General features: G+C 41.3%; 1 protein-coding gene across 2 annotated transcripts; it reads left to right on the top strand.

Moving 5' to 3' along the window:
- Positions 1-1464: 1464 nt before the first annotated feature.
- On the top strand, positions 1465-21465 carry LOC144201643 (zinc finger E-box-binding homeobox 1-like). Of its 2 annotated transcripts, none has more exons than XM_077724387.1 (8): positions 1465-1577; positions 11771-11965; positions 14553-14717; positions 14810-15009; positions 15969-16092; positions 16848-18520; positions 18853-19009; positions 19191-21465. In XM_077724387.1, exons 1-8 carry the CDS (start codon positions 1520-1522, stop codon positions 20018-20020), a joined length of 3402 nt encoding a protein of 1133 aa, XP_077580513.1. In that variant the 5' UTR covers positions 1465-1519; the 3' UTR covers positions 20021-21465. The 2 variants fall into 2 exon arrangements, with proteins under 2 accessions (XP_077580513.1, XP_077580514.1); XM_077724388.1 differs by having other exon boundaries at positions 1466-2699.
- The last annotated feature ends 250 nt before the right edge of the window (positions 21466-21715 follow it).

Raw genomic sequence — 21715 nt, 5'->3', positions numbered from 1 at the left:
GGGAGGAAACCAGTTTACCCAGAGAATACCCACGTGGGCCCGGGGAGAACATGCAAACTCCACACAGGTGGACTGACCTGGACTTGAATCCAGGACCCCATAGGCTGACGTACTAACCATTTAAGCCACCAGGCCGTCTAATTGTTTATTCAAATACCATAAATATTCACTTTGAATAGGCACTTCATGCTTACATTCAAAAGTAAAAAAAAAGACAAATGAAAACATTTTTTAAAAAAAATCAATGTATGCTTGGGGTTTAGGGGCACCTGGTGCACTCCGGGGATTCGGAAATCCGATCTGCAGGTACCAGAATAGCCCAACGGGAACAGCAAGGGCCATTTAGTTTTTCTGTGGTGGTCTTTGAGTAACATAATTCCAACAGGTGCTTAAATGTATATTAGTATTTCAAATTCACCAAGAAAATTGTTTCATTTATTTATAAAAAAAAAAATTGGTACGTAAAGAAGTCTGAAATTCTATGACTGTGATTATACTAACATATACACCCCACAATTTTACTAAATGATTGTTTGGGAAGATGTTTTTGAGACCTTGAGGTTCCCATTTTGCCTTTTTTTTTCTATTTCTGATATTGGAGAATTACCCTGAAAGTTGTTATAGATATGTAGTGTTGTTTTTATCCCAAAGGAACAACGCACATCATTTAATGTATATAAAATACAAAAATATACATTTCTTAGTTGTATCAGATAATGATGATCAAAGACTACATAAGAGACAAATGGATGAATTAAAATCACATGAAGGATTTTGGAAGACAAAAAAGCTAAATGGTAAATACCAATAACCTATCCTTACACCACAATGTAACTGTTTATGTATATACATATATCTACTATGTTGGTTAAAAACGCATAGCTTTTTAAAAACATAGTTTTTGGGGACATCACGGGTTGCAAATTGCTAAAAAAAAAAAAAATCACCATGTGCCTGCTTCTTTTTGCCTGTCGAACATTTGCTTTATTACATATTTTAATAGGTTTATTACATATTAATTCCTGAGTTCATTAAGAGGCGCCGTGTAATGAAAGTGCGATGCTTGCCGTTCAGCAACGGAAAGTGTCGCAAACCAGGTGTTCGGCATGAAAGAGGGGCTCGTTACAGGATATGGTAAAACCTTACCTAGATGAAAGTTGAATAGATTAGGGTTTCTTGTCGGGGAGAAACAACAGTTTATTTTCATGCAAAGAGGTCATTTTACAGGCTTTTGTGCTTTCAGGTGTTGTTTTGACAAAACAACTAATGAAAAGGGTGTTATCAACCGGATGAGTGGGAAGGTGACACCGTAAAGCGAGAGCAAACGTCGTAAACCAGGTGTCCAGCCTCAGACGTAAAGGGAGGGGATGAGGTGACGTCGTAAAGTAGGAGGCAGCGTCGCAAACCAGGTGTTCGGAAAGGAGGAGGGGGAAGGTGACGTCGTAAAGCAGAAATGGGTGAGGGAGGGAGGGGGTGACTCGCGGTTGGCTATGAGCTTCAGACTCGCAGCGAGGCGATCATGGCGGATGGCCCCAGGTGTAAGCGCAGAAAGCAGGCCAACCCGAAACGGAGCAGCGGTGAGTGTTCAACTCCGCCCGGCTCGGCCTGCCGCCGCCGTGGGTACCAGTACCCGGACCCCTTACTCCCCTCCCTCCCAGACTTGTTGCGATCTACTTTAGTGGACTTTTAATGGGAGGTGGTGTGCTTTTTTTTGGGTGTACCGTTATACCTGGATGGCGACTCTCCCTCCGCCTAGCGGTCCTATCACCGAACCGTTATCTGTTACAATAAATCGGGAGATAGCTTGTTTGGAGACTTGTTGGATATCTTTGAAGCACTTTTAGGCACTTTTGTTGTTGACTTTTTTTTCTTTCTTTCTACACAACAACGTGCCCCCCCTCCCGCACTTTAACGGAAAGCGGATGAAAACTCGGGGCAGGGCGAGGCTCGGTAGGGCCGCCCGAACCGAGCCGAGGAAGTGCATCGTGGTTCTAGCGAGAGTTCAAAGAGTGTCGCTTTGATTGTCCGTGGGTCACGGCTAAAAAAAGTGGGATGATTTCTCACGAGGTTTGCGTATGGCCGAGATGGGATGTTTATTATTTCGTGGCTACTTCCTCCGCCTTTCTCCCTCCTCCTCTTTCCCGTTGTTGCACGGATTGTTACCCCTTTTGAGGCAAAAGTGGACGCGATTATGAAATAAAAGAAAGAAAAAAAGGGGAAACTACTTTCATCTTCGTCGTCATCGCTTTACTAAACTGTTATTTCGACGCAAAACTGCGTGGAGGTGAGCGTCCACGCCGGAAAATTAAAAAAAAAAGTCCACCACATGGTTCCGCTTCATCGCTATTTTGCGCACCTGAAAATTAGCTATGGTTTCGAAGCAGAAAGCAGCTTTAAGCTATCTGTTTACGTTAGCCTGCTAATAGTAAGGGACCGTTAGTCGCGCGTGGAAGGGAGGGAGGGAGGGGGAGAACACCTTTCCTCCCCCTCTCTCCTGTCGTGATGACGTCGGGACGGTGCGTCCGTCCAGGAGCCATCATCATCACCACCATCCTCATCCTCCTCATGTTTACCTGAAGGCGGCTCGACGATGGCTTAGATTTCACAAGAACCCCAAGAAAACCCGCACAAGCTCGACCGGAAGCGTTTGTGGCGACGACGCGCCCCAAAAGACGGGCTGCAAATGACAACCTGCGCAGGTAGTGAGGCTTTTCCCCCCCTCCACCAATTCACACCCCTTCTTATTCTTCTTTGCTTTTATAATCTCGCGGGATTTATGTCATCGTGACCCACTTGTGCGTGATTTTCTTTCCTCGCCTCTTTTTTCTCTCTCCTTGTTCGTGCATGTGCATAAAACAAAATCACTTGGGCGTCCATTGTGCGGCGGTAAGGTTCGTTGGCACTTTTATCGCTTCAATGGCGGCCGTCACTGCAGTGGGGGGAGGCGGGGTGGGGTCGGGTCGGACGCCCCCCCCACGCAGCCCCCGACCCCCCAATCCTCCCTCCTCGGCAAACGGCTCGCTAGGTTCCGCCATGCTGCACATGTGATACAAAATCTCCACCAGGGTACATTTTTGGGGGGTGTTTGTGACGTGAAGGGGCGTTCACGGTCCCCGGGGGTCGCACGCGTGTTTGGCTCAAGGTGCTGTCATGGCCGGAGGTGTTTCACTCCCACCCCCTACCACTATGAGGATGATGATGATGGTGATGATGATGATGATGATGGTGATGATGATGATAGTAGTATAGTACATAGTCATATATACGTATATCACATTACGTTTGTTTGAAGGGATTGACATCTAAAATGATTTGTTCAGATTCCAACATAAAACCCAATGGAGGTTTTGCAGATATATGTAATATTTCATTGTAATCCAATTTGGCTGTAAATGTCTAAAATAGGCATCAGAATGATGCAAGAAATGTATTTTTTTTGTTCATAAAAATATATGGGGGAAAATAAGTACAATTGTGAAAATACCATATGAATGACATAACAACTTTATACAATAATTGTAAATATCACATTATTTATTATTTGTCATGATTATTTATCGATTATTTTTTTGTGCACGGGTGAAGCTTTAGACCTCATTATACTTCACATCATAGTATTCAATTCAGTTAAATAATTACACAAATAACATACATATATAATGAATATGAAATAGGTAATGATGATGCTAAGTGATCTGAAATAAAGATGGAATTGGATCAAATGTTACAAAATTAGGTCGTATAGCCCTATAATAACTTTACAATTAAGGTTCTGTCACTTTTTTTTAATGGTAGGGACCGTGAAAATGAAGTTACAAGATTACAAGTCGCAAAGTCAGAAATCAAGTCATTCAAAACATTGATTGATCATTAAATCAACATTTAGTTAACTATGGGCACCAGGCAGCGGACACCCTGCATCGGTGGCCAGCCAATCACAATGAGACAGACAACCATTCTTGCTCACACATATCTATGGAGAATTTAGAGCATGTGTCAAAGTGGTGGCTCGGGGGCCAAATTTGGCCCGCCGCATCATTTTGTGTGGCCCGGGAAAGTGAATCATGAGTGCCGACTTTCTGTTTTAATTAAAATGAAGAGTATAGATGCTTATTAAAATTCATGATTTTCCCCTTTTAAATCAATAATTGTAATTTTTAATCAATTGTTTCTGTTTTTAGTTCAAAAATCGTTTTGTAAAATCTAAAAATATTTATAAAAAAGCTAAAATAAACAGTTTTTGATTTATAAAAAAATTGAATATTCGGGGATTTTAATCCAGTTCTTTTAATCCATTTATAAAAATAAAAAAAATCTAAATATTATATCTAAAATAGTCCGGCCCACGTGAAATCATGTTGACGTTAAAGAAAAAGAAAAAAGTTAAGAAAACACAAAACTGCATTAAAACACCAAACTGCATTAAAAAATTAAATGGAAGTCTAAAATGTCCATATTTAACAAATCTTGGTGCAAGAGTAAAATTGTAACTACTCTCAATCTTTATACAATTATACTGTATATGAAACCTATATATTAACCATCCATTATCTATGTATCTTTCTGATGGTGCAGAAAAATCAAAGATTCATCATTATTTAAGATTTTAAGCCAAGAAAAACAAAAACAACACAAAAAACATTTCAATCATCTTTGTAAAAAAATAAGTTAGGCTATTATTTTGATAAATAACACAAGACATTAATGAGAATCGGATTGTTCTTTTTGCCCAGACTTGGCGACCTGTCCCTTGTGACCTATAATAATCATAATAATGTGCTGTTTTCGACTTGTGCTCGACTTCCTGCTTTAGTTTCTCGTGACTTCGTGTCCAGCCAATGAACGGCATCCTCCACCTCTTTCCATTTGCCAGATTGTGTCTCACATATTTTAGATTATGACTGCTATAGGTTATTCCACATATAAGCACAGGTGTTTCTGTTCTCCGGTGGAAAGGCCGCAATTGGCTGTCGGTTGTTGCTGTGTGCCGCTGCTGTGTTACTTTTTTCTTTGTGCGTGCGTGTGTAACAAATGGAATGACAAAGCACAACAGGGCGTCTTTAGCGAGTTAGCATCAAGTCCTCCTCCCCTTTTTGCTTTTTATGGTGAGTAAGGGGGGGAGGTGCAGACCTCTGATGCTGCTGCTACTGCTGCTGGTCTGTGACTAATTGAGCTGAGCACGGTGTGTGTGTGTGTGTGTGTGTTCAAGTGGGAAAACTGCTTCTTTGCTTAGTGTCTTTGGATAACATAGTTTTGTATTGACATGTAGGCTTTGTTCTAATGACCCAAAGATGGATTTTCGATTCTGACTTGTTACTAACCTCATAAAAAACTGATGTACCTATACACTATAATATAATGTCTTCCTGAAGAAGCAGTAAAAAAGTTGGAGAAAATCTGAATTATGAGAATAATGTAGAACTTTTGTAGATGGAATAATATTGTCAAATACAGGAAAATTGCCAGGTTAGACTGTTTTATAAATATTGTCATTGTCAATCATTTTAAAAGAATTTTCGATCAATTTTTAAACACCACAGTCTTCATCACTGTTAGTTTACAAGTTTGCCAGTATAAGGCATCTGTGCATAGTACATGGATTTATGGTGCTTATGTAGTTTGTAGGTTTCGAGTCAGATAGTCAATGGCATGTGTGCACAGCTTTCATGTTCTACTGTGAATTTAATATACTAAAAACATTCTTTCTAACAAAAAGGAATATCTAAAACATGGTCATGTTAATAAATGTTTAAATGCAATAGTTAGGGTAGTAATCGTTATATCTATCCAGGGCCATCATCTAAAATTTATGCAATAATGTACACACAAATTTGGCAAAATATGTACAGCACTTTTATTGCTTACTAGCTGTTCACATGGTGATTGTTAGCCTAGTCATACGGTATATCCAACATCATAGTTGTCTCATGATGACATGATAAAACATCTATGTTTGTCTCGTGAAGGGATGCTAAAGCAAATCAATTTCTTCCTTTTCACTTTATCCTTTGCTTTATCTTTCCCTACATCAGCCATTCTCAAGTCCTCCCTCACTACATCCATCTATCTTCTCCTAGGTTGACTTCTAGAACTGTTCTTTGGCAGTTACACCCTCAACATCCTATTGTCATAGTCATAACTTTGCAGAAGAAAGTTGACATTTTATGAGAATTCTAGCAGCTCATAATTCGTCTTGATATTCTATTCTATTGCATTGAATATGTATCATCTGACTCAATCTGACCCGATATAGTACTGGTCTCACATGACTTCACGTACACACTCTGACTCTTATTTTGTCGGATGAAGGAAGTACAAGATTAAAACTGAAACCACGTGCTGCCGTGGTGACGCTGTACTCTTCCGTTGGTGATGGTGGTGAGGTGGCGGGGCTTAGCATCTGGACAATGAAGTTTTTTTTGCATGGGAGCCATACCGCCCCCCTGAGCCCCTTTTTTAAGAGGTCACAGTTCACCCCCATCACCCACTCTCAAAGCTTTGTTAGCCCCTCGGAGCACATGTGCAAATCAGTACAATGCAGACGCTTGAGTAATCGTGTTATATCACCACACGCTCAAATGCTATGATGTCATCAACATGCTTCGTGATAACTTGATGACGAGAGAACATTTGGAAAAAAAAGGTACCAAAAATAATGAGCAGTTTAGAACAGTTTGTGAAGATAATGCAAACAGAAATATAAAAACACATAAGATAAGTGTAGCAATAACACTACAACACTGCTAATAAATAACGAAATGCTCAAAAATAACATTGCTAGTATTCATCATGTCCAAATGTCTTTTGCCAATTTGTATAGAGATATTGCAATAGTATAATTCATTCATCTTCCATGCTGTCCATCCTCAAAAGGGTTGCAGGAGTTACTGGAGCCTAACCCATCTGTCGTCAGGCAAAAGGCAGGCTACACCCTAGATAGGTTGCCAGTCAGTCATAGGGCACACAGAGTGACACACACACAACCAATCACACTCATAGTTATACCACCATTCGGTGGGAATTGAGCCCACACCTGCCCAAATTGTAGTCAGGCGAGTTAACCTCTACACCACGAGGCAGCAACAATAGAAGTGTAAATAGCTAAATATATCATTTTTAAGTTGTGAAGCATCTTAATAAGGTCGCGGACAAATTGATTTGCATAAATAGTGCCATGAATTGAGTATTTGAAATTATGATTTGTCGGAACTTTACTTTCTTGTCTCGAAAATACCCGGCAAATGAGTGGTTAGCGTGTTGGTCTCACAATTCTTTCATCGTTGGGTCAAATCCACGTCAATCCACCTATATGGAGTTTGCATGTTCTCCCCGGGTCTCTTTGGGTTTCCTTTGGGTGGCAGGGCTCATAGTAATCATTTAATTGCTGCCAATGCCCCAGTTTTGGCAGCTAATGAGTTAATACCTCTTTTACACAATTTCGATCCTCTGAAAATGACTCGGGCCCATTTTCCAATACATTTCTGATTGGAGATATCCCCTTTTCAAATGTATTAACCTTTTATCGCCACCACTGGCAGCCAGTTATGTGTTTCATTGTCAAAATGGACATTTAGTACATTGGCAATTTTTGCTGCAATGAAGTGATATTAAACTTTTTTTTCTAGTATGGTTAGTAAAACACTTGGCAGTGAAATATATGCTCAGTGAGATTCTGGTAAGAAGCAGGGGAATATATAGGAAATGCAATCAGTGACATCTTTTTAATCCTTTCCTTCACTTTTAGAGGCAACTTTTTAAGCGCTCCAGATTACCGTTGAGGCAAATCCTTCTTTAAACTCTCAACAATTTTTTATTAATGATGTTATTATGCAACACATAATGATGTCATCACTTTGTTTTCACGTGTCCGTATTTTGATTTAATCTGCACCTTTAAAACAAACAAGGAATTCCATCATGTTGTGTGTGTGTGTGTGTGTGTGTGTGTTGCCAAAAAAGACTACAATTCATCATGTGTGTGTGTGTGTGTGTGTGTGTGTGTGTGTGTGTGTATAAGACAAATCCGTCAATGTGGGCGGTGGGAAAGTCCTGCGCGTCTCTTGTGGCGCTGTTGCATTTGCATATCTCTCCGTTCTACTTTGTCTTTCTTTCTTTGGCTGGGCCTGAGAGGCTCAAAAGAAGCAGCTGGTTTTACTAAAAGAGGTTGGTGGGGGTGGTGAAGCACACCGTACTGAGCACTCGCGCTGTAGGTAGTCTTGCTTACATTACACGACAACAGCTTGGCTTGAAATATGATAAATATGTGACTATTCGTTTATAAGTTTTATGTACTGTAACCTTTGCAACCACTACTTGTTGCACCACTTGCTAGGCACTATTTGTATGTATATATAACTACTGTATTTTCCAGACTACAAATCATACTTTTTTTCCCATGGCTACTGATATATGTAGTTTTTTTGTCTCTGACCAAAGGCGGCCTGTTTGTGTTTTTTTTTTATTTTGGCTATAGTTATCTGAAAAACTTTTAACAGGTGCCTATTTTTCTCCATTTTACTCTTGTTACTTTGATTTATTTGTTCTTGCTTTCTGATTTTGGAATTTTATCAACGGAAATCAACAATTGATTAGGCTTTTCGTGGTCATTTTTTGGTAGTTTTCAAATTTAACAAAAAACTAAATATGGCAGAGTAATAGATACAATAATTGCAAGAAATGCTATCTTAAAATCATTATATATTCAATTATTTATTATAATATATGTATTAATATTATATATTTTACTATATCCAATGTCTCTACATAATGGAATTTAATTTGGTTTAATGTGCTGTACAGCTATATTTCTCTTGGTTAGGTTTTTAAATCTCAGAGAACCCAAAAACATGCAGTGTATGCTGCGATTGGCTGGCCACCAATTCAGGGTGTCCCCTGCATCTGGCCCGAAGTCAGCTGGGATAGGCTCCTGCATCCCCCACGACCCTAGTGAGGATAAAAAGGTTCAGAAAATGAAAGAGCGTGCATTTATTAGCTAATTTCATTGGCATATAAGCACAATTATGAGTAGTTATTTTTAGAATAACAGACATCCTGTGGATCTTTGCACACGCAGTCATGCTTTGCAGAGGAAACACACTCAAACATACTCACTGTGTTCTAGTGTGGGCGTCTCGAACTAGCAACTGATTGGAATCAATGCTTGCAATATACCAGAGCTCCAGTGCACTAGCACAAACTCTAAAGTGATGACATCCTCAATATTGTGCCACAGCATGCTTATTTTGTGTGCATGTCTCGTCTTAATGCAAGTGCATCATCTGAGCAAGAAGCAGGAAGCAACCATAAGAACACAAACAGGAAGTCACCGATTTTAACCTTGTTTCCTCACGTGTCGCTTCCTGTGCTGACACCTAGTTTCCTTGGTATGCCACTTCATCTCATGTGCTAATCTAAGGCTAATGTGAATATACCTGCAGAGATCAAGCACACAATAGTTTCTATTAGTTTCTTATGCAGTACCACAGGATTGCAAAAATATAGGAGTCTATAGAAGGTACACTATTAATGATACCATGCTACAATGTATGGATATGTATACATTAGGACGGTACAACATAAGACATGGTACTACTCTATCCTGAGTAGTAGTACTGTAAAGATGTGCATCCTAAGCAGTATTATGTCCCATAGAGATAAAGTACTGCCGAACAAATTGTACCTTCTAGTACTACTAGGACTGCTTAAATTGCATTACTACATAAAAAACATGTGAATCCAGGGAAGGAGATCCACATCAGACACATTAATGCAGAAAGTACAATAACATTTGTATTGTCAGGAACAAAGGACCAACCTGGATTTGAACCTTGGACCCCAGAACCATGGGGCTGATGCACTAACCACTCAACCACCAGGCTATCTTTGTGTAAATTTGTAGACTAAAATGAACACTCTAAATGTCTTGTTAGTTACTGCTGCTGTATACTTTATAGAGTAAAATCAAACATTATCCCTTGGACCAATATTACTATATAAATATTCCTCTCCAATGTATCTTTCTTAATAATGCCTATTCACATATTTATTATACTCTGCCCAGTTAAGTGTTTTAAGTCAACCTCTAACTTATGGGCCGCCATTCACACCAAGGCCTCACAATCAATGGTTCAGTCATTGGTGGGTTCCGAACTTCCTGTTTGGAGTTTGCCTGCTCTCCCTGGGCCTGTGTGGGTTTTCTCTGGGTACTCCGTTTTCCTCCCACATCCCAAAAACATGCGTGTAGGCTAGTTGGACGCTCTAAATTGTCCCTAGGAATGAGTGTATGTGTCTGTGTGTGTGAATCGTTGTCTGTCTCCTTGCAATTGACCGGCAACCAATTCAGGGTCTGTAATTGACTGGAATAGCAGCCCCCACGACCCTTGTGAGGATAAGTGGTAAGGAAAATGAATAAATATATATTTTAGGGTCATTGTGTTTAAATAATTCTTCAATTAGTTTAGACATGAATCCATCTTTGTACCTAAAACCATCCTTCATTGTCAATGGCAATGAATTATTTCAATATTAATGTAAATTTTGGAAAAAAATCAAGTGTGGTCCATATAAACATGAGTAGCACTTGACATCAGTTATGAGGGTAGGGGAAAAAACGTGTGACTGTCCCTTTAACAGGGCATGCAGCTGCTCTCTGTTAAAGTCTGGTCACATATAGTCATAGACACACACACAGACACAGTGGGATAATTGTCTGTTGGGGTTTGGCTGGCTTCCCATGTTGCACAGCTGCACCGGGTCAATACACACACACACACACACACACACACACACACACACACACACACACACACACACACACACACACACATACACAGACATACACACATTGCTTGTGATTAGTTGACGCGTTACACGAATTTTGCTCACCTGTAATGACCAATCATTGATGTCCTCGCCATTGCATTTGTGAAATACTAGCAAGGACGACCTGGCAGTGAACCTCAGTGTTTTGCTCATGACATCCTGTTCGATGTCACCTGCGTTGGCGTGGGGTCCACTCGCGAGTGAGATCATTTCTGAACAGGATGCAATGGCAGGCCTTTTTCAGTAGAAGCCTTAGCAATAAGTCAAGAAACATATATTAATAGTATCTACTCTACTGTGTCTGAATACAGGTGGTATGTGGTTAGCATGTCCACTTTATTGTTATGTGATCAAAGGTTCAATCCATTGCTCCGGCCTTACTATGTGGAATTTGCATCCTCTCCCACAGGCTTGTGTGGGTTTTCTCTGGGTACTCCTACATCCAAAATCATCCACAGTAGAGTCATTGATCATTTCAAATTATCTCTAAGTATGAGTGTTTGTTGGACTGTTAATTCATCTCATTGTATTCTGCACGTGGATGGCAACCAATTCATGGGATACCCACCATCCTGTCCATAGTTAGCTGGAATAAACCTCCCCTCCACAAGGATCGCAGGGGTGCTGCAGCCTTTCCCAGCCAAACATAAAGCAGTAGACGTGGGATACCCAGAATTGTTTGCTTACCATTTTCAGGGCATAAGGAGACAAACAAACATTCACACTCACAATTTTAGAGTTTCAACGACCCCACCAGGCACTTTTTGGGGATTTGGTAAGAAAATCGGAGCACCCGGACAAAACTCACTCACACAGGCAGGCAGAGAACGTATAAACACCACACAGGAAGGTCGGATCATAATTTTGTCCTCGCAGTAGCGTTAACATGACATTGTTTTGTGTTTTTTTTATTTATTTATTTAACATTTTGTATCTGTCTTCCGTGACAGTGACAAACTCTAACGGTGGCTTGGAGGCCATCAGCTCTGATTCGGATGATGACGACAAACTACACATCGTGGAGGATGAAAGCCCGCCAGACGCCGATGGGAGCGTGGTGGCGAGGGGTGGGCGCCGCCGCCGACGACGCTGTGCCAAAGATGCCAATGAAGCAGTATTAACACACAATGGAGATTGGAATGGAGGTAATGACCTTTGGACACCTCCAGTATGTGAAGAGATGATTTAGCCAAGTTTATTGGAAGCAAAAGATCAAGTTGTCCCAGTGGCATAAGTCGTTAGCATGTCAGCCTCATACTCCTGGGGTCCTAGGTTCAAGTCCAGGATTAGATCAAGTGTGTGGAGTTTGAATGTTCTCCTTGGGACTGTGTGGGTGTCCACATTTTTTTAGGAAGTAAGAATTTCAAGATAAATGTAGATTTGAGGATTAGGACACCCTCTAGCTCAGTGGTCTCAAACCGGTCCTCAAAGGGCCTCAGTGGGTGCAGGTTTTCATTCCAACTCAACAATGATACCTTTTGCAAGTGCAAACAGTTAATTAGAGTCAGGTGCTGCTTATTTTAAAGACACATGATTGGTTAAAATGTCGGCACTGGATCGGTTGGAACAAAAACCAGGACCCAATGCGGCCCTATGTGGAACCGGTTTGAGACTACTGTTCTAGTTCCTCTTTTATGCTTGTGTCAGCATTGGGGACCCCAGGGGTGCTCTCTGCCTGGGTTTGATGCCTCCAGCTTGCATTCACCTTTACCTGTTGACACTTTTATCTGACCACAAAGTATCCCCCACAGTAAGATTGAACACAATAGCACTGCTACTTGAATTAGGCTGCATTTACACCATTTTCTGTTCTGCTGCTTTCTGTATATAAACCACCATATTCAGAGTACACCAAATTCCCATGTGGCACATTAAAACTGTTCAGCCTATAAAGATACTTAAACACTCATACTTGAATTTAAAGTGTGTCCATGCTGCAAAAAAGGACAAAATAAAATTAAAGTAATTACCAAGCCAATTACAGTGAGGTGAATGAAGCAGGGAAAACTCAATGGTGAAGGAAGGATGTAGGGAAGACAGATGGACCGAAAGAAGAATAGAATGAAGGAAATTTAGAAAGAATAAATGAATGGAAGTAAAAGAAGAATTAGTAAATAAAGAATGAGAAAAAAATGTAAGTTAAGAAGGCAAAATTGAAGCAAGAATTAGGAAATAGAAGAGGATGGAAGGATGAGAAGGTAGGCAGGTAAACGGGATGGAGATTGAATGGAAAGAAAGCAAACATAATGGGATGTTAAAGGCCAAACATTTTTGACAAGGATGGAAAGTTGAGAGTGAAGAAAAGGCAGAGCTGGACTAAACTACTATTCCCACTGCAAACACGAATAAAGGACAAATTACATGTCGACAGGTGGAGGTGAAGATGAAGGAAGGGAAGCAGATGTGGAAATATGGATGATGAGGTCATGGGAAGCCCAGATCATGTTGCTAAAAATGCATGTAGTAAGCAGCCACACACACGTGTGTATGGGGTGACCTGTCCCAGAGCAGGAAGAGGCGGAGCCTTTGACACTTGTCTCCTCTGCGTTATAATCCTCTGTCGCCGTGGTGATGAGGGAAACCTCCTGACTGTGGAAAAAAAAGTTCAACAGCACATGCGCATATGCGCACACACTTCCCATTCGTAAAAGAGACGACACATTTGATCAACAGGTGGGGGGATTATGCGAGGCCTCATGGGTGTTAAATACGCGGGAAAAGACAGTTTAGAATAACAATGACTTAACTCAGATTGAAATGACAGAAATTACATAAACTTGCTCAGCATAAGTTTATTTTAGTTTATCCTAGCCTAGTCTTGTGGATCCGAGCATAACGTGAACTAAAACTGAGCATTGTCCATGTGTGGGAAAAGTACATTTAGGGTTTTGAAATTACTTTTATTTTCGGAAAAGGGGATAGAAAATGAGGTTAAAAGAAGGGGTGAAAGGAAACAAGATTTTTTTGTAAGGAAGAAAAGATGAAGGCATGAGAAAAACATGGAATAACAGAAATTTAGAAGGGGAAAAAGTATAGAAAGAGGGACAAATGAATTGTGCAAGCAGGGTGAAAAGAAGGTTATTATAAAAAACTGGATATTTATGAAGGATATAGAGAATATAACGCAACAAGTCTTGTTGACGGTTGTTTAATGCAGCAGAGCCTGCAAAACTGATTGTGAAGGCCTAGAGGCAGATTTCTAACCCTGGCAACAAATAATGGCTGAAATGTGATTGGTTAAATGCTTCAATGTGAAAACACATCTGGAAGCGGTGCAACCTGGGGGGAAAGCAATGAAAGGAAGCTAACAGACAATTAGGAATTATTTAATAAGTATTGATGGACAAAATATAATATATGATTCAGATATTTCTTAGGCCAGCAGAGAAGGCCTTGAAGGCCCGGCTCACCCGCCCCTGGTTATAAATTAGACAGTACAGTTGCAAAGGCCGCAGAACAACAAAGAGAAGTAAATTAACCATGAGTGGGGAAAAGGAAAAATGGAAGGACACATGAAGGAAGAAAAGAAGACAGGAAGGGGGAAGTGTGTTATTTCTATTTTTAGGGCATCCACTTCTTCCAAACTTGATATTTTTAGCCCCATTTGAACTCTGAACTCTTGTTAAAACTCTGTCGCTGGTTTGTGGCGTTCTCTAGTGGCATTTTTATAAAACCACAACCCCACAGATTGTCACAGAGAACATTCCTCATAGTATTTTTGTGTGTTTTCAGTCAAAGAGGAGTGTGTATCCGTAGAGGAAGAAGATGAAGGAGACGTGGAGGATGAAGAGAAGACAAATGAGGAGATTCTCCAGAAAGAAGACACGGCTGTCATCTACCCGGAAGCCCCTGACGATGAGCATAGCCCAGCCGAGACGGGGGGCGCTGACGAAAATGGTAACACATAAAGATGGGTCTTTTGAAAATGACTGCCTTTACATGCCTCATTTTGAATTTCAATTAGCAAACATTTTTGTTTGTGTAAACAGGCACGCCGGACACCTTTCAGCTACACACATGTCCGTATTGCTCGCGGGGATACAAGCGCAATGCTTCTCTCAAGGAGCACATCAAGTATCGGCATGAGACCAGCGAAGACAACTATAGATGCTCGCACTGCAGTTACACTTTCACATACCGCTCACAGCTCGAAAGACATATGAGCCATCACCGCGGCAACAAGGAGCAGGTAAGGACAAAAAACTTTTCATAATTGATCAAAATGGAATCCAGATTTGGTTGACAAAATTAAATTAAATAAAGAGGAAGTTACAAATGTGTTAGGACTTTCAAGGAATACCGGGAAATTCAATTATGACGTTTTTGTGGATCCTTTAATCATGGGGATGGATGACTGCTAAATGTCATGCGGACAAAAAGTACTAAAAGGGCGGAATACGTAATTATATATATATATATATATATTTTTTTTTTTTAAAAGGAATCACCTAAGTTTTTATGCCAATTCATCAGTAACTCAGTGTTCTGCTCACTTGAAATGAGAAAACGCAAATTTAAACAGTAACGGCGTTATAAACAGTAATGCTATTTTACTGTTTAGTTGTTTAGCAACTAGACATCATTTAGTTTAGTAAGACTGTACAAAATGAAAACATGACTCCAAAAACTATATACAGACGTCTGGTTTAAAGTAACAGTATCATTTTGAATAACAGTTTCATTTAGCATAGACCAGACCAGGTTGACTTTTAATTTCAATTTTAACTAGCACCATATTGACAGTTTAAAAACAAACAGTTCAGCGGAAGCCAAAAGAGCAAAATCATCAATGATTAACTTCAGCGCACTCCAGGTGCAGAGAACTCACGTCTTCTCTACTTTCTCATGAAAACCTTTTTTTTAAACATAACTTTTCTGTTCAAGCAGAATTAATATTTGCTTTAGTGATCAACATTAGGGAAACACTTTCTTAACTTTTGTCTGAAACTATGGTAGTGAAGCCACACCTGAAAACCCCCTATTTATTTATCCAAGTGGTCCAGTCTGGCTGAAGTTGGTCATTTCCTATTTTGTGACATGGGTGCTCACCAGATAGATAATGATGTTTCTTTTAGCTGAATTTGTTTTATTTTTGTATTTTGGGCCACATTGGTGTCTGACGGTCACTATCATATTTCCCCGCCTCAGCGTCACGTGCAGGTATCCGGTGGCGGAGGAAATGGTGGAGGAGCTCGCAAATTCAAGTGCACGGAGTGTTTTAAAGCTTTCAAGTACAAACATCACCTAAAGGAGCATCTGCGCATACATAGTGGTAAGTGGAAAAATCAATAGGGTTCTTGCTTAAGTGTGAAAACACCTGGTTGAAAGGAATTGAGTGAATATTTGCTCAATGTCAAGTTCTCACTGGCAGAAATATTGAAAAGAGCCTTTTTGATCCAAGTTAGCTCTATGAGTGACCTGACCGTCCTATCTTTAGCGGTCTGGTTACGTGGGTGCTTTTCTCTGAATGCAAATTGGAGATCAACATACTTTAAAGTAGTAGCACTTTGGATAATAACAGCATAGACTGCAAACAAGACTGGGTAAAAGTTCTGTATGGTATATCACTCAGCGTTAAGTGGTCTACAGTTACTCCACACACTGTTTGTGGGAGGGCCATGAAAAACACCATGTGACCTGTTTTCTGTTTTGATGTCCATATGAGGGTTATTTTTGTGGGTATGTGAGACCTTTTTCTTAGGACTGGCTGCAAAGGGCCAACTATCTTGAAGATGAATTTAAGTTAGAATCATAGATTTTATAAAAAGCTCAACTCCCCCAAAAATTGAGCGAATATCGAACTTTGAGTTAGTAGATTAATATACGAGGACTCCGTTAATTAAATTGAAAGTTTTATTGTGGGCGGCCTGATGGCACTAGTTCGAATGAGCTTTATTGTCATTGTACATACATATACATACTGTGTATATTGTACTTTATACAACGAGATGCATTCCAGGTACTGCCAGCTGGACACTTCTGTCATTATGACTTTATTTAGATCTTGTTCATGTTTTTGTTCCCTAGGTGAGAAACCATATGAGTGTGCCAATTGCATGAAGCGATTTTCCCACTCCGGCTCGTACAGCTCGCACATCAGCAGCAGGAAGTGCGTGAATGCAGCCAGCGCTCCCAACGGCTTGGCCCGCAAGCCCGTCAAGTCGCCACCGCCCGTTGCGGACATCTCCAGAGTTGCCATCTCTTCGGGACGTGTGAAGGAGAAACTAGACAGCAAACCCCTCCAGGAACAGCTCCCTATCACGCAGATTAAATCTGAAACAAACGAACAACTCTGCAAACCAGCCGTGGCAACGGCACCGGCTGCGAATGGGGCAGCGCCCCAGCCCCCACCTCAAGGGGTAGCTATGGTGCTCCCTACTGTTGGGCTAGCGTCGCCCATAAATATCAACCTGAGTGAGTTGCAGAACGTCCTTAAGGTAGCTCTGGATGGAAATGTCTTGAGGCAAGTTCTGGGGACCACCAATGGGGCTGCAGTGCAGGGAAAACCAGGTATTTTGGTCCAACAACCTCAGCAGCAGATCATCAGCCTGCCTGCCTTTGTGGATCACGATGGTACCACAAAGATCATCATCAACTACAGCATCGGCCCCGCACCTGCCACTACAGCCACTTGTACCACAACTGGTATACCCATGCCACTTTTTGTCAAAAACAACCTTGTTGCAGCGGCACCCATCCCTACCAAAACGGACAAGCCTCCGACTCCAAAGGTCGACCTCAGCCTTGTCAAGGAAGAACCGGAGGATTCTGTGCTCATCACGGAAACAAAAACAGACCCAGCAATGAACATTAAGACGGAAGAGCGAGCTGTGGTTCTGCCAACCAATTCTGGCTCCAGTACTTGTTCACTCTGTGACGAGTGTCCCGAGAACTTGGAGGCACTACACCTGCTCCAACATCATAAGGCGGCCAATGGCGAGGCTGTAGACTCGGCTGCCTTGGACCCGTCTTTTGCCGCATTGCTGAGCGACGCTGGGGTGACGGTGCAGCAGGAGCCGGCAGTGGATGATCTCCTGACTCTCCTCAAGACCTACTTTGCCTCCAACGCAAACCCCAACCAGGCAGAGCTAGAGAAGATCTCGGACTCTGTTAGTATTCCTGTCGCCGTTGTGGAGAAGTGGTTTGCCAAAAGGAAGTCTGGGCGAAAGAGCTACCAAGATTCGAGTGCTTCCAAACAGACCAAATCCTCAAACACAGAGCCAGATGCTGCTAAGCCAACCTCATGTAGTTCCCCATCTGATTCCCCGTCGATAAACGCCAATGACTTGGTCATAGTCAAAAGCGAGCCAGATGACCCCCAAGTTCTAGACTCCCAAGCTGAACCGTTAGATCTATCCCTCCCAAAACACCTCGCCGCTCCTACCTCCAATGTAACCCCAGAGGAGACGCCACCTCCCAAAAAAGTACCACAGCCTATGAACCTGACCTACCTGAGGAAGGATCCGGTGGGCAATCGTACCGTGTACGTGGCCACCCCTCAGACACGGAGGACAACCGTCAGTATTATGCCTGCCACACAGTTACCCACTTTGGTGGCTATTACGGGTCAGGGCTCGGTGGGGTGCCTGGGCGCCCTTGGGGACTCGACCAAGCGAACCATACTCATCCCACAGCTTACTTACACGTACTCCGGCGCAGCTGAAGGTGCGGCCAAAACGGTGGTCCTCAATGGACACAAGGTAAGAATATCGTAAAGTTACGAACTGCAGAGTTTCTAGTCAAGAACCTTGTGGCACTCCAGGAAGAGATTGCTAATACAGTCGTACCTTGACTAATGTGTTTCAACTCTTCTGCTCATCCTACTGAATGGTGAAGTTTGTCTGGATTGAGTTTTTGTCAGCAAAGCACCTTTTCAGCCCTTGAACCCAATGCTTAGTTTGGGTAAACAGTAAAAAACAATGCTAATTTATGCATAAGGCCAGAGCGAGTACCTGATCAATGAGTAAGAGCACTATGTGAAAAGATTTTGAAAAGATAATCTTTCTACAACGTTTGTTTTTCCTCCTTACAGACGCCGGAAGCACCCTCAGAGGCCGCAACGGATGATCGGAAGGAGATTTCTGTCATGAAAAAGCCACGTATGGAAAATGGAGTCTATGCTTGTGACCTGTGCAATAAGGCTTTCCAGAAAGGGAGCTCTTTGCTCAGGCACAAATATGAACACACAGGTACATTATCTAACATCAGGTAGTAGAGAACCCAAGTTAGATTTTAGTTGTCAAGATTTGGATTTGCAACTTACTTGGCTGAAGACAAAAAGGGAAAAAAAAATCAGTTTTTTGCTCTGCGTGCATTTTGCTTGAAACTGGAAGACTCATGAAACAAGATGTCTTATTTTTGTGTTTGTAGGTAAGCGTCCTCATGAGTGCCCAGTGTGCAAGAAGGCTTTCAAACACAAGCACCATCTGATCGAGCACTCCCGTCTGCACTCGGGTGAGAAACCCTACCAGTGCAACAAGTGTGGAAAGCGCTTCTCCCATTCGGGCTCCTACTCGCAGCACATGAACCACCGCTACTCTTACTGCAAGCCCGACGGCTCCGATCCTGACTCCAGCCCGGACGCAGATGCCGCCGACACCAGCGCCGCTGTGGTGACTGGAAGCCCAGACGCTACCTTAGACTCGGACATCGGAGAGAGCGAGGAGGATGACGAGGCCATGTGTGTGGACGATATCCGGGTCGTGCAGGTGGACGATGGCGAGTGTGAGATCTACGAGGGCAATTTCGATGAGGACGAAGAAGATCGGAATGAGGAAAAAGATGAAGAAGAAAAAGAAGAAGAAAATGCAGAAGAAGCAGAACATGAAGAAGAAGAAGAAGAGGAAGAAGAAGAAGAAGAAGAAGAAGAAGAAGAAGAAGACGAAGAAGAAGAAAAAGAAGAAGAAAAAGAAGAAGACAAAGAAAAAGAAAAAGAAGAAGAAAAAGAAGAAAAGCTTCTAGAAGAAAAGGAAAAAAACCTGGACGTGGATGAGTTCGCATGCCAGGTGGTGGAGGTGGAACTGAATCACGACCAGACGCAGGAATCTGCCATTGAAGGAAAGGATGGAGGAAAGGTGGACAAGGTGGATGCGGCCAGTATCAACCTGGATCAGATGGCGGACTGTGCATATAAAAGCATCAGGGACTGGTCGGACAGCGAAGAATCTTCTGACGATCAAGCTGTGACAGACGCCAAATAAGCCAATCTCAGATTCCCAGTTTCGGGGTTGTCGAAAGCCACAGTTCCGTTTCCGGTTGTAGCTCTTCCTCCAGATCCTGTTTAGTATGGAATACGAGCCCTTTTGATAATGGACCCCTCACCAAAATATACATACAAATGTAATAGTGTATTGTTTTCAAAATTGGAAAAATAGTAATATGGAGAAAGCAACAGCCACCAACTTGAAAAACTAGACTTACCTACAGATGCCACAAGATGGAAGCAAATCCCTAATTGTGTATCAACTCACTTTATCATAGTTGCTAGGCACAGACAGAGCTGCTATGTGACAGCTGCAAAGCACCACTTTTGTTATAATGAACCTCCTCAACATGTTCGGTTGGGAGCAAAGTGGTGCAAAAACAACTATTTTTCAGTGCTTATTTTGAGTGGGGGGTTCATATTCTAAGGGGCCTATTTACAATCTTACACCGGCTGTGACTCCGCAGCTTCAGATCCAGTTCCGGTGAAGGTCGGCTGCTTTTTAACGGTCCACTACTATTGTGTCCGAACACCCGGGTGTGCCTGAACATTTTTTTTTCTTTGTTGTGCAAATACCAGTGTTACAAATGTTTATAGATGCTTTGCTTCATGTTACTAACTCAACTTTTTATGTTTGGGTTGCCATTGTTTCTGACTTCATCAGTATTCTCCTTGAGTTCGTCGAACAAAAAGCGCTGCACTACCGTTTCCCATACGTTGCCCTTTCAGTGTTACGCGGTGTTTTGCCGTTTTGTTTTCACTTTTGACTATTAGCCTTAATGAAAAAAAGTATTCCCCACACCTGACCCAACACCTGCGAGGAAAATGGGCGGCGACCCCTGCCTTATGCAAGACCTGCGTGCTGTCAAAGTGCCATTGAACAGTGTTGTAGACATCTCCTCGCTCACGTGGAGGGTGTTCGCCAATGTCGTGTTACTTTACTTAAAAAACGTCATTTGCTTTCCTTTCTTGACATGTGATGCGCCACGTTAGCTGTCTTTTTTAACCGCCTGCAAACCATAGCCCGTTGCATGCCACGTGCTATTAAATTTTTTTCGTAGTTTGATTGCTACATTTTATTTTGATTTAGAATTTTAACTTGTGGAAGTGAACATTTTGATTTTTCAACAGTCAAATTTAGATTTTTTTGTTCTGATTTCAATTGCAGTTGATATGTAAAAAAACATTGTTTTTTAATTTTTTAGCATCCTCCAAAGCAAAATCGTGACATTTGAAATCATTTTTGAGTTTTGATAGTTGAAAATATAATTAAAAGGGCTTCTTTTTACATTTTTATATTGAATACAAGCTTTTAATGGTAGTTTTCCAATTTTATTTTAAAAAAGGATTTAAAATTGAGTCATTTTCATATTTTGTAATATCAGCAACAACTGGTTGTGGAAAAACAATATTGAACTAAAAATTTCAAATTTATTTTCTTTTGATTCAAAGAATTGAAATTTAGACATTTACTTTTTGAATTGGCGACACAAAGCCTTTTTAAAATTACTCCTTATAAACATCACTGACACTAATTTGGCAATTTTCTCAAAAATATTTTACAAATCTAAATTTTGAGTCAAATTAAATCAAGATTTTTTTCCCCCCAGTAATATTTTCTTAAAACCTTTTTTTTTAAAAAAAACAATCATTCCAGTTAAATTGTAAGCCCTAAAACAACTTGATAAACACA

Source organism: Stigmatopora nigra, chromosome 9, assembly GCF_051989575.1.
Source record: "Stigmatopora nigra isolate UIUO_SnigA chromosome 9, RoL_Snig_1.1, whole genome shotgun sequence".
Lineage (NCBI taxonomy): Eukaryota > Metazoa > Chordata > Actinopteri > Syngnathiformes > Syngnathidae > Stigmatopora > Stigmatopora nigra.
This window is presented reverse-complemented; position numbering and strand designations above follow the sequence as displayed.

Coding starts and splice junctions, on each gene's coding strand:
- LOC144201643 (XM_077724387.1), top strand. CDS start 1,520: ATGGCGGATGGCCCCAGGTGTAAGCGCAGAAAGCAGGCCAACCCGAAA. Junction 11,966..14,552: donor CAATGGAGATTGGAATGGAG/GTAATGACCTTT, acceptor GTGTGTTTTCAG/TCAAAGAGGAGTGTGTATCC. Junction 15,010..15,968: donor ACCGCGGCAACAAGGAGCAG/GTAAGGACAAAA, acceptor TCCCCGCCTCAG/CGTCACGTGCAGGTATCCGG.